The 14,112-nt window shown below is 37.4% G+C and overlaps 1 protein-coding gene across 1 annotated transcript; it reads left to right on the top strand.

Moving 5' to 3' along the window:
- The first annotated feature begins 5,399 nt into the window (after positions 1–5,399).
- LOC127878800 (tryptophan 2,3-dioxygenase-like) lies at positions 5,400–14,112 on the top strand. The gene is made up of 11 exons (XM_052425328.1): positions 5,400–6,149; positions 6,526–6,616; positions 7,408–7,547; positions 8,084–8,145; positions 8,498–8,573; positions 9,249–9,362; positions 10,048–10,158; positions 11,028–11,139; positions 12,544–12,681; positions 13,111–13,201; positions 13,440–14,112. Exons 1-11 carry the CDS (start codon positions 6,093–6,095, stop codon positions 13,720–13,722), a joined length of 1,275 nt encoding a protein of 424 aa, XP_052281288.1. The 5' UTR covers positions 5,400–6,092; the 3' UTR covers positions 13,723–14,112.

Raw genomic sequence — 14,112 nt, 5'->3', positions numbered from 1 at the left:
AAGGTCACCTTTATAGATCACAGGTCTAAAATGACCATTAAAATCTCGCCGGTTGGTACATTCGTTATAAATCATGTAGTTTAAATATATGCATGTCCCCCGACCCCCTTCGAAGAAGAAGGGGTATATTGTTTTGCTGGATGTCGGTCTGTAGGTAGACCAGTTTGTTTCCGATCAATAACTCGTCAGCCAATTGACCGATTGGCTTGATACTTCACATGTTCACTGGCCTTGGACAGTAGATGGCCCCTATTGAAATAGGGGTCAATAGACCCTTTTCACAATAGGCCTAAATTGATAAGAGCGCATAGTCACGTGACTCGCAGAACTCCAGAACGAGGCATTTACAATAGTCCCACGCAATGCCGCATCTGATTTCAACCTTTCCGTCTTTGGAACATTCGGCGATGCAACGATTTAGAAAACACAATATGACATTGTCAATATAAGTAATAAATATGAATAAAATATGTACTTAACAGTTTCAGTGTTAATACGTTAAAAGAATCTTGATAAAAGTACTTGTTTTTCTTCATATTTTTGCACACATTTGACACTCTTTGTTAGAGCTTTTTTATCGCTCTGTTTGAATAAAGATCCATCTTGTTTATTGATACATCTGTTGTTAAATAGCCCCTGTGTTTAGCACAAACCCATTATCTCGTTATGATCAGATACTGTGCCGACAAATATTTAATAACAGCATGGTGTCATAAATCACCTTGGTAGATGCCTGGTCATTGAACATCATTTATGTTACACAATGTCTGTCGTGGTAGTAGTATTACGTAGTCATTTCTAAGACTAATGTAACGCCAAATACTCTAACTAAAAACTGTATAGATATAAGCCAGTTTTATCATAATAATACAATGAATGCTGGTCATTCGTCCTAGCCTATTTTTCACACAGGCGGACATTCGTTCCTATGTTTTTGACAACCTGAACATTCGTGTCTTCGTTATTTTGACAAGGCGGATTATGGTTCCTACATAATTTTTACTGTCAATACATTCGTTCCTTCGTTATTTTGACAGCCCGGAGATTCGTTCCTGAGTAATTGCTATCACGCTCATTATTATCACATTTTTTTCAAAATAATTAATATGACACTCTTGGCATTTTATCCGGTATTTTAATGTGTCGTTATTAAAATAGTTAGTTATTTTTTCTCTCATATTATGTGTAATACTTTATACTGTTGTAAGACTATATCGTGATATTCGAATATATCGACTAACACTGAGATCTGTAATTTGCGAAACTTTGCAGAAATCGGAGCGTGAAAACTATGTAAGAGCGAATATCCGGAATGAATGTCCGGGTAGTTAAAACAACGTATGAACGAATGTCCGCCTTGTCAAAATTATCGTAGGAACGATTGTCATTGTGAAAGAATGTTCGGATACATAATTAAGTGCTTAATACCTATGCATTTGAAATATTTATAAAATTTTATGCTAAACACGAACCCTATTTAGCGGGTACCGGTAAAATAAAATTTCGTCATTACGAAGTCTTATAAAGAGTGTTCGTCTGAGTATAGAAGAACAAAATTAAATAAAGCATTTTCGTTGACCACAACGGGTTTAAATAATGTTTCCGAAAAATACAAACAAACGAGATTTATGACATAAAGCTGCATATAGTTATCGCTCATAATCACGTTTAATGAGAAATAAAGGTGCATGCATAGACAGTTCAAATTGCTCCACGTTCGTCTTTTCACCTGTATTAGAGATTTCTTTAAGATTGTCTTTCACTGTAAAGGAAAATAAATCCAAGTTAAAAGAAAAATAAAATAATATTTAAATAGTGTCATGTGCTTTGCATTTTATATTGCTTTTTCTTATAATTGAATAAGCACACGTCTTACACGTTCGATCGTTCATGAAAAATAGTACAGAATTGAAAATTCAATTGATATAATAACGTTTTGTATATATGACTTATGTATATATTTGTTTTGTGCAAATATCAATGTTTATTCTTCGGACCACATTTGCTCTGATGATCATGGGTATCTTGAATTTTAATAAAGATGAAATAAAATGTATATGCCTGTATACACTAGTGGTACTAAATACTATGGCTGTAAAATAATTATGATCGACTTAGTTGTAATAATGTTTATTGTATAACACACACCCAAGAACATCGAGGGGGTGGCTTTAAAGAGGGACCCCGGGACTGGGGAAACTGTCTCGGGGATGAAGACGACAGCCGGTGACAGCGAGAGGGGCCATAAAGGCAGAGCTGCTTGCTTGCACTCCTTTGGTGGAGCTGCGTACAGACAAGAATTTGTCTTTGAATTGTCAACTACCAGTGCACATTAAGGTCTCATTGGCCACCGTGCACTGGTATATTTATATCTTAATTATATCTTTGGCGAATACCCGGGAAGCCGGGGTAAATTTGACCTACTTTGGCTCAAAATTAATCTTTTTCCCCTAAAAGGTCACAGGGGCAGGTCGGACCATAAAGACCTCATGAAGGGGCCGGTAGGACCTGAAAATAAACTCTGATGTTAAAAAAATAAGTATGACGTATGTGAAACTCGCTCTTATGCGTGCTGTCTCATTTTGCATTTTTAATAAACTTTTCAAACAGAAATTACAGAGCCAAAATCAGTGCACATACTATGTTTGATAATTCATTCGTTTGTTGGATATTCTTTGATGTTTTAAACACATATCATATTAGGTCATATCGCGGGGATTAAGTCAACCTCACCACGTGTTCATGGGGAACTCACGTATTCAAGTGCTCTTACGACTATGTGCTCATACTTACTTTCGGGAATCATCACAAAATTATTGCCGTACTTAACGAACAAACATGCCTAAGCTTATTGAATAACAGAAAAAAAATAATCAAAAGAGAAAAATGATATGTTCATGCACATGGGCATGTTAAATCACGTCCGTACACATAGCATCATTAACTTAGCAAAGGAAACAACGAAATATAAAGTTTGGTATGATATACATGTGAAATTAAAGAGCATGTCAAGTTTTGAATTTATATGCTGAAACGTAATGTTATAACCCACAAACGTTTTACTGTAACAGAACGTTTTTTTAAGATAAGTGGTACTGAAAATACACGTCGAATATCTTTTTAAAGATATTTCTTGTTATATTTGATCGAGAATGTAACCCGCCTCCCAGTTTCGCTGAATGGATCAAGTTCCCCACGGGTCCTACTTCCCCGTACCCCTAATTTTTTGTTCGTACCCTTCATTTTTCGTACCAAATTTTTTTCGTACCCAATTTTTTTTCTTACCAAAATTTATGATCGTACCCAAATATTTCTTTCGAAATCAATTTTTTTCCTACCCAATTTTTTTTCGTTACCAAATCTTTTTTCGTACCCATTTTTTTGCATAATTTTTGTACCCACAATTTTCGTACCCATTTTTTTCCTACCCAAATTTTCGTACCCACATTCACAATTGTGGTTATGTAGATAAACTAAAATATATGCTTTTATATCAATCCTTTTCAAAAGCATCGTAACACCAGTACTGTCAGTACTTTGATTGCTATTTTACTAATGTAACACCTTTACGAATGGAGTCTTAAATGTAAATCACAATGCCACCACTCGAGCGCTTCGCTCTACGGTGTTGCAGTCGTCTGTACGAGTGAATAGGTTTGCTATAGCCTTTTAGATCTATGGTAGAGTCTTTATTTGTCAAAGTTTCAGTAAGACATATAATATCGTGGTTGTAAAGAAAAGATGAAAACTTACTATCAGAGCATTTAAACGTAGTTAGTCCTTCCACATCCCACGTGACACATTTAATGACATCCTCACTAACGTCCTATTCCTTATACACTTGCTTGTCAATATACAGTTTGTCAATTTTAAGATACGCCTCCTTTCCCTCGGATCTTGCCTTTTTCATGATGGGAATCAGCCTCCGTCGGACCTCCATAACTTCCCGTGGGTACTGCTCGGATATTCCAAATGGGGTACCTTTTAGTTGTTTTGACTCCTTGCGGACCCTTTCCTTGTCAGGATAATAGGCGAATTTCGCAACAATAGGGCGTACTTTATTCGGCTGGTATCGGCCTATTCTATGTGCATTGTGCAACTTTATCTCGGTTTGGGCGTTTTGCACGTGAAGCTTTTTCTCAATAAATTCCAGGATTTTTTATCACATTGTTCTTCTTTCTCCTCAGGTAACTGGAAAAATAACAGATTTTCCCGCATACTCCTGCACTTGAGGTCAGTTATTTCGGCCTGTAATTTATGTTCTTGCAGGATCACTGAATCCTCGCGGCTTTGCAAGTTGCTCGTGTATGTTAGTGTTGAGTCAAATTCACTCTGTTTTTTTTTTAAGTTCTCTATCATGTTCCCACTGAAATCGCACGATTTTTCCAACGCCTTTATTCGGGTTTCAAAATTATTCATCCTTTGTTCTATTTTGTCTATTCTTGGAACTATTCCCGATACTGTTTGATGAATTTGATCTAGTTGTGATAGTTTTTTTGTCAACAGAGTTTAGCCTTTCCAAAATTGATGATAAGATGTCCGAGCTTGGCGGCGGCGATGGCGGTGCCGGAGGTATAAACCCCTGTCCATAAAAATTTTTGCGTGTTCATCATGTATGAATATGGTATCTGCGTTAGTTGTGGGCTGCCGTAGGACTGACCTGCCTGGCTCGCCTATGTTTGTCCGCTTAGATCATTTACTCGTCAACGAATCGACCGATTGGCTTGTTACTTCCCATATGCATGGCCTTGCACAGTAGATAAATCCTATTGAAATTGGGGTCACTAGGTCAAAGATCATGGTCACTGTCACAATAAGTGATAAGATCGTTTCTGATCAATAACTCGTCAACGAATTGACCGATTGGCTTTATACTTCCTATGTGCATTGACCTTTGACAGAAGATGACCCCTATTGAAATCGGTGTCAATATGTCAAAGGTCAAGGTCAATTTCAAAATAAGTGTGAAAATTGTTACCTAGGTAGCGGATCCGTGGTCTAGTGGTAACACACTGGCTTCACAATCCAGAGATCGCTGGCTCGATCCCCCGCTGCACCTAACCTACTAACTCGTCTTTCGCATGAGACGTTAAACCGAAGTGCAGTGTACTAGGTGCTATACACCGGGCACTAAAAGACCCAGGGTCACCTCTGGAACGGGGTGTCTCCTGTATCTTGCACTATCCCCCGTAACCAACAAATACGTCTTTCTGGGGGCGATGGCCATATGGGAGACAATCCCGGTGCACTCGATAAAAAACAAAAACAACAACATTGTTACCGATCAATAACTCGTCAACGAATCAACTGATTGGCTTGATACTTCACATGTGCATTGCGCATTGAACTGATCTCCACCAATTCTGCTGCACGAAATCCTCGAGTTTCGCTTCGTCAGTATTTTTTGGGGAGTGGGTGAGATATGTCTGTAAAAGGTTTCCGGTATATATATGTAATGAATCACTTCAATAACTTGATATTACGAGACCTACGAAGTTCCCGTGCATAATAGAATTCGTCAAAACGGTAAATAATGGCATGTAAATCGGAATATGCACGTAAACATATCAATTTTCGGTTCATATCTCTTTGTGAACATTAATATTTCGGCTGTGTACATAAGTGGACCAAGGACAAAACTTTGCAAATCATAAATAAGGAATAATTGTAGTTTTTTTTTAAAGAATGCATATCATTTGAATTAAATATTTACAATTCATTTCAAAAGCCATTGGAAGTTGAGTACATTAAACAAGCCAAGTGTGAACAACAACTGGAGCCGTACAAGATTTTCGGAGGCTTGTCCTTTGTTTCAAGATCGTAATCGGCTTAGAAGGTAGCGTTAGCTTATGAATGACCTTTATAGAAGCTACTATTCAAATAAACCGGCTATTGGCTATTTTCAATGGAGGCACACTGATTGCGAACGTTTATATTGCCTTTTTAGACGGTTTTGATGTGTTGTTTACTAGTGGACTAATATTCGGACTGGTTTGAAGTTTTTTTGTATTCGTGCGCTTCTTGCATTACTTTTGGATTGCCCTGTCTGGAAGTGGTTGTTAAAAATACCAGTGGAATTTGAAATCACTGAAATGGCTGAGGGGGACAGACATAGCAGAGAACCCCATAATTATCAATCATATTTGCAGGTAAATGTTTTTTCATGGTATATAAATAAGCATGCGTTATTGTAAACATTTGATTTCGATTAAATATACAGTTTGACTACTTATGCAATTATCAGATCAAACTAAACATATATTTACAATTAACAAAAATTATAATAATTATTATGATCATGATTAACAATGTCGTCTATGAGATGTGTTATTTTACAATTGTGACCACGAATTATCGCGCACACTAACACTTGCTGCAAAACACAGCTACAAAACACAGCTACAAAACACAGCTCCAAAACACAGCTACAAAACACAGCTACAAAACACAGCTACAAAGCACAGCTACATCGACTAACAATTTGCATATGTTATGCATGCGAAGGTCACGAGCTTTCGATTTCAGTTGGACAAGGTGCTCGGCTCTCAGGCGATGCAGAGTGAGCTCGCCGGACATCCGGTTCACGACGAGCACCTGTTCATCATCACACATCAAGGTAGGAAAGAAGGAGTTGGGAGGGAGGGCTTAACGTACTAACGTTGGCACCATTAGCTGTTTTACCACAACCTTATAAGTTATAAATAGGCTTAATTAATTTTTTAGTGTTCATCGTACAAACATTTGTTTGCCTTTTCCGGCCTTATCACTACATCAATATATATGTCCTGTCTTTTAAATCGATTGTTACTTCCGTCTGCTGTCGTTGACATCCTCTTATGTCCGTATGTTAATTATAAGATTAATTTAAACAAAGATCTTTAATGATATTTGATTAATTATTTGTCAAATACATGTACATTGTATACAATTTTCATAAAGTGCATCGACTATAAATGATTTTATCCGCATTGATCAGTTTTGTGACACAATAGAAATGAGTTTTTTTCTAAAGCAAAGTGCTTTCATTTTCCCTTTTAATATTTCTAAGAGATGTAATGGATACAATTTATAATAAGTCACGTCAGGCGAAACTCGGCCGTATGTCATATGTGATGAACGTGGCTCTAGAGAAGCCTGTTAATCGTGCAGTTTGTTCAGGAGGTTCGCTGTCCGTTATAAAATCACGCCATGTTTCATTTGAGAAAAAGATAGTATTGACCAGTCTGCGCTGTAGCTACCATTTTCACACGACGCGGCTCAGATGACCTTCATTGTTGGGCGGTGACTGAAAGATCGCTCGTTTGAAGCAAACAGGAGCATGGCGTAGCACCAGGATCTTTTGCTCTAGATCCTTCCCTAGTATTGCTAAACTAGCTTTTACTGAAACTACTGTTCATATCTTTGCAGCATATGAGTTATGGTTCAAGCAGATGCTCTTCGACATAGACTCCGTTCGCGGCCTGTTCATGCACCCATCCAAGAGGTTAGACGAGAGTAAGACTCTACAGATCATCAACCGTCTCAACCGCGTCACGCTTATACTCAAGGTAGGCTACTCTTCCAAAATTTATTGCAAAACTTACACAATGGCCTCCCCTATTCTAATACAATCCACCACGCATTAAAACGCTGCGGTCGACTTTATCCGAAAACATCTACCTACGAATTAATAAAACATCGTTATGTGTTGCACTCTAGCTCGTTTGTCACGTGTTGTATACTTGATGCAGTCAAGCTCGTGCGTTATGTGTTGTACTTTAGCTCGTTTATCACGCGTTGTACACTTGTTGTACTCAAGCTCGTCCGTTTTGTACTTAAGCTCGTGTGTCACGTGTTGTATGCTTGTTGTACTTAAGCTCGTGCGTTATGTTGTACTATAGCTCGTGTGTCACGTGTTGTATGCTTGTACTATAGCTCGTGTGTTACGTGTTGTATGCTTGTTGTACAATAGCTCGTGCGCTATGTATCGTACTTGTTTGTCACGTGTTTTAAGATTGTTGTAATATAGCTCGTGTGTTATTTGTTGTACTATAGCTCGTGTGTTATGTGTTGTACTATAACACGTGTGTCATGTGTTTTGCAGCTTCTCACGGACCAGTTCCAGATTCTGGAGACGATGACGCCGCTGGATTTCCTCGAGTTCAGGTAGATGCTTGTGAAGCTCCTTTTAATTGTGTCCTCATATTTGGAAATTACTGTCAATAGCAAAATATTAGTAGTAAATTTCTGTGAGTAAATTGGTTAAAACATCTGCTACAGTTTCTAGCGAAGGTTATTTTGCATTGAAATATTTAGAATGAAATAAATGTTGCTTACATTATCGTTAAACCATTATATGTACGCGACACGATTCCACAAAAGGCTAGATACAATAATTAAGAATCAACCCATTTTAATGAATCATGAAAGTCAATTAAAAACTCTTGCCTATCTCTGTTGTTATGATGTGTTTAAGTAATATGTTTTATTTTAACCCGAAATGTTTTCCATATTTCAGGAAGTATTTGGATACTGCTTCCGGTTTTCAGAGCCTTCAGTTCCGTATATTGGAAAACAAACTGGGTCTTAAAGAGGTAACTATAGAATTTTATGTCTTGCGGTTTGATCGAATCTAGTTGACGAATGGTCAGAGAAAATGATTTTCACGAGTTGCGAAAAGGTACCGATGGTTACAGTGTTCCACTAAAGAAATAGCGATAATTTTAATTGTTATTTATAACAGAGAATTATTTATTTGAAAATCGCAAATATTTCCCCTTAGGTAACTGTAAAGTACACAATTTTATTATACTCTCGTCTAGGATATGTATACGTTAACAGTTGAATTATTATGTTATCTGATACATTATTATTGATTATGTGCTTCTCAGAAATGAAATTGATTTTCTGTAGATTCTACGCAATTTGATTTAAAAACGATTGGGATTTTTCTAGCCACAAAATGTGGAATTATTTGAGTCTGGTTATAGTAAAACTGGGATTCATGCATGTGCTTATAGTGTCGCGCTAGAATAGCCTGTGCGGTCCGCATCGCCTAATCATGGACGAACATTTCCGCTTTTCATGAATTTTCCGTTTAGAAGAGGTCTCTTCGAAACGACAATACTGATAAGGCGGAAAGTTTCGTCTCTTACTAGCCTGTGCAGATAACATAGACTGATCTGGGACGACACTTTACGCAAATGCATTTAGCCCCGTTTTCCCAGATCGAGGCTTATTTCACGCAGTGTGCTCACGTGTATATATAGGAGAACCGCATTAAATACAACCAGCAGCACTACAAGAAAGCGTTCAGCGACCCAGCCTCCATGGCGGCCCTCGATGCGTCCATTAGCGAGCCGTCGCTCTTCAAAGTTGTCGAGGTACGTATTGACCAGGAATAGACGGAGCCGCGTTTTGTCATGCATAGTTGAGACTTTTTTTTATACCATCTGTTACCAAGGATGTACAGCGTAGTTACATCTAACGCAAACTACCAATACTACCATGTGCTCTTTGAATTACCCACACTATTCAAAGAAGTAAATGTATGTATTTGTCAGGAATAGAGATGGATCCGGGGAATGCCACAATAGTTTACACTCCCATCCCCTACCGTTGAAAGTGAAAATAATATGACAACATTTATCGACAACTCCAACATTTCCCTGGCTGCGACCTATTTTATTTTAATCCATGGAAACTTACTCTCAAACGGGACGAAGACAGACCGAGCCGTTTTCTTCTTGGTCCATCTTAGTTCTCCATTTTCAATTTGAAAGATCAGACATTGTTAGTTTACCTGTCTCAAAAATACTTTAATTTGAGACATATAATATAATTATTTGTCCGCCCATAGTACAGAGTACGTAATCGGACAGTATTCTTTACGTAACTTTAAAGTGAAGCTAGAACTGTATCAATTTCTCTTGGAATATTCAGATGATTAATATTCTATATATAGTTAAATATAGTAGAATAACGTATATTTTACAATTGAATATTCGAACCGCAAATTTCTATTCAAATATTTATCCCTCGTTCTTTATTGGTTACCTGTCCCTGCAGGCGTGGCTGGAACGGACCCCCGGCATCGAGAGCTCGGACTTCAACTTCTGGGAGCAGTACCAGATCTCAGCTCACAGATGGATCGAGGACTGCTACCTCAAACCAGCGCAGGTACTCGTGTTAGAGGCAAAAACATAGGTCGGCTCCGACTTTCTATCGGCTTAGTGATTTCATGTTTATCCAAGAATTAAACACATCATGGATCATGCAACAAATTGCTTTTTTGATAACATTTAAAGATAAACCAATGTTTAGGTATTTGACAGGTAAAGATCAATTTATTATATTTGATTTACTTGTGTTGTCACCTTAGAAACGGGACACATAATGAACCAGTTTAATATAAACTGGAGTTAAAATAAAACTCCTTAAAGGGGCCTTTTCACGTTTGGGTAAATTGACAAAATTGAAAAAAAGTTGTTTCAGATTCGCAAATTTTCGTTTTAGTTATGATATTTGTGAGGAAACAGTAATACTGAACATTTACCAAGCTCTAAAACAGCCATTATATGCATATTTTGACGATTTAAACACCCCAGAATTATAAAGCGTTGCAACGCGAAACGAATTGATAATATGGAGAGTTTTGTTGTTGCAGTTATATGTTTTGAAACAACGAGGATTGGTTATATGAAGTATAAAATGCACCTGTTATTGTATCCGGAAGGATGGCCGAGTGGCCGAAGTGGGAGACTTACTCCAGGACTCCAGGAGTCAGTGGTTTGATCCCTGCTTAGGGTTACCTTTTTTTCTTTTTTAAATTTTATTCTTGATTTTTACTGGAGCTTTTTATATCCAATGTTAACATTTATCAATATAAAGCATTTAATCACACACTTCAAAGTATGTCAAAATCTGTGAAAAGGCCCCTGTAAGATATGTCTCACACAAATAAACTGAAATAAAACAATAATTGCATTCACTGCGCTGATTCTTGGTTATAGTTCCTGATTGAAACGCAAGTCATTTTTTCCCAACAGGCATCACGCGACGCTGCTCAAAGAGAGGCGCGGATGTCGGAGTACCAAAAGCAAATCGACACGTTTCGGTCCATCTTCGAAACAGAGCAACACAATGTGCTCGTAGAAAGAGGTGAGTGAATAAAGCCGTACACACATGTCACAATTGTGATCCTGCTTTCAAAATTACAATCGGCACAACATTAAGTTATGATATATGACGAATGATGATGAAACGTTACAGTTCAATCGATTTAACTTAATTCCTGTACGAAAATAATGCGACTATCCCTTATTCTCACTGTATCGTCCCTCCTCAATGTATCGTGACTTTTGCGAAAATACCTCAAAAAGTGCTTGACAGTAATTTTTTTTCTATTTATAGAAGTTTTAATTTATTTGCTGTTTATTAATGACTATAACGACGATCTTTCTCATGGTTTTCATTTGAAAGTAGGTCATGTTTATTGCAGGCCGATATTATGATTACCGGTACACATACCGTTATTGTGTTAGTTTGTTTTTGGTTTATTTGTAGGTTTATTAAATGTTGTATAAGCCGCTTATATGTGAAAAAAATAAATAAAAATAATTTAAGAGAAACACGAAAAAGAGTTTTGGTTTTCCATTAAGACACTATGTATAGGAAAAGAACATGCGCATAAATCTTAGTCAACTAATCAGAAGGGCCGATATTATGAGAAACGGTGTACATGATACTGATAACTACATGGGGCTTAGTCTCGCCACTGATAACTACATGGGGCTTAGTCTCGCCAGTATTTTTACATGATACTGATAACTACATGGGGCTTAGTCTCGCCAGTATTTTTACATGATACTGATAACTACATGGGGCTTAGTCTCGCCAGTATTTTTACATGATACTGATAACTACATGGGGCTTAGTCTCGCCAGTATTTTTACATTACCGATTTAAATGAAGTTTGTGTTGTTATGTCTAAGAATACACATTAAACTATAGATTGAATTATTAAACATGCATGTTTTTTTTTTTTTTCACTTAAAATATTTAGATGTTTTAATTAAGAGAGCCGATACTACGGATACGCATGCTATGATCAGCGTTTGCAATTACGCTTGTATGTCCCTTATTTCAATTAAGCTCGCGTGTCATGTTTTGTATTTAAGGTCACTATTTTTTTAAACTCTACACTCATATTTTGTACTTAAGCTCGCGTTTAAAGCATTAGAGATAAGGTTAATGCGTCACAGTGTACTGAAGCTTGCCTGTCACGTGTTGTATGGTTTATGCGTTTCGTTTTTTTTTTACTAAAGCGTGTGTATTGGCATTAAATGCGTCACGTCTGTACTGAAGCTCACCTGTCACGTGTTGTATATCACGTAAATGCGTCACTTGTTTTACTTACGCTCGCTGGTCGCGTGCTGTATTTAAGGCCAATGAATTACTTTTTCTATTGAAGCTCGCGTGTTACATACTGCTTTGAAAGTGAACGCGTCAAGTTTTGTTCGCATGTCACGTTTTTTCCTTATGTGTCCGCTTGCTGTTGCCAAGGTGACCGGCGGTTCAGCCACCGCGCGTCACAGGGGGCGCTGATGATCTCCCTGTACCGGGACGAGCCTCGCTTCCACCAGCCCTTCCACATCCTCACCGTCCTCACAGACATCGACGCGCTCATGACAAAATGGAGATGTAAGCGTCTGAGTTTCAAGTCTGATCACGTGTTATAAATGATTTATTTAGCTGTAGACCCGACGACCTAATGTAAACTATAAAAACGTCTTAAATAAACAAACGCATAGTGATCTGTTTGACAAAGTGCGGAGTACCCGTATAATGTTCTAATTAATTTTTAGGCTATGTATGTATTTTTTTAGCCGCAGATCTGATGTAGAATTGTAGATCGATTAACTTGCGTTTTCTTTTTGAGATAATTTTTCAAGATTTAAGTTGTGGCCTGTAAACACGTTTGGTTATTTTTAATACATATTTTTTACGTCCAGTATACATGCATATGCATGCATTTATACTACGGCTTTTCCACAAATGTCACACTGACCACTTAGTATGATCATGTGTACGCATTTAGTGATCAAAAATGGTAATCTCTTTGGTTTTCAGCGAACCACGTATCGATGGTACAGCGCATGATCGGAGCCAAAGTGGGAACCGGCGGATCATCCGGATATCAGTATCTCCGCTCAACCATTAGGTACTTTATATCCAATAAAATAACAAATTCAACAACAACACCAGTAACAACTCTGATAGTTATAATAATAAAAATAACGATACTGACCAGAAAATCTCAAATTGTAACTGTAAGTATAATGCAACATTTTGCAAACATAAGGAATTACTCCAGTCATATGAACGATAAAGGGGGGGGTATTAAATTATATTCAAATGTACACATACAAAATACAAGCAATTAAACATTTCTGCTTCAGTGACAGGTATAAAGTGTTTCTGGACTTGTTCAATCTGTCCGCTTTCCTGATACCACGTGACTATATACCCCCTCTGACATCATCGATGAAAAGGACGCTGAGCGTGCTCTCCGTTGAGACGAACGGCCTCGATGGCGAAAAAGTAGACGACAACCAAGGTGCCACAGGAAGTGCTTGTAGCGCAAACCGCGATCTGCAGGGCGCTTCCGGAAATGCTCCCGAGGACAATGTTTTGGCTGCAGCATGCAAAGAAGTTGCGGACATGTCTTTTTCGTTCCATTGACCGGCTGAATGATTCCCGTTGATTCGGGACAAAAAGTGAAAACAATAGACGTACAGTTTTATGTGGAAACATACTCTACGCTATGTAAATAATACAAAGTTGTTTTTGCATTTTCTCGTGTGGTGTTATGATACTGGATTTTTTAACAATATTCTCTCTTTTTATTATGGATTAGATTTGAATATGAACAGAATAAAGCATGGCTTGTTTTGCTATACATAATACAGTAAAAATAAATGTGTATAGATCTACATATACTATATGGTAACATATGAGTTAAAGCTTTATTTAATGTGATATTTTGTTATGTTTTTTTTACATGTTAGCTATATACATGTAGTATACATTAATCACCTATTTTTTCGCTTAAATGGCGTGTTCTCATGTTAA

This window comes from Dreissena polymorpha, chromosome 4, assembly GCF_020536995.1.
Source record: "Dreissena polymorpha isolate Duluth1 chromosome 4, UMN_Dpol_1.0, whole genome shotgun sequence".
NCBI classification, from domain to species: Eukaryota; Metazoa; Mollusca; class Bivalvia; order Myida; family Dreissenidae; genus Dreissena; species Dreissena polymorpha.
The sequence above is the reverse complement of the archived record's forward strand: the minus strand, read 5'-3'. Positions and strand labels throughout refer to the sequence as shown.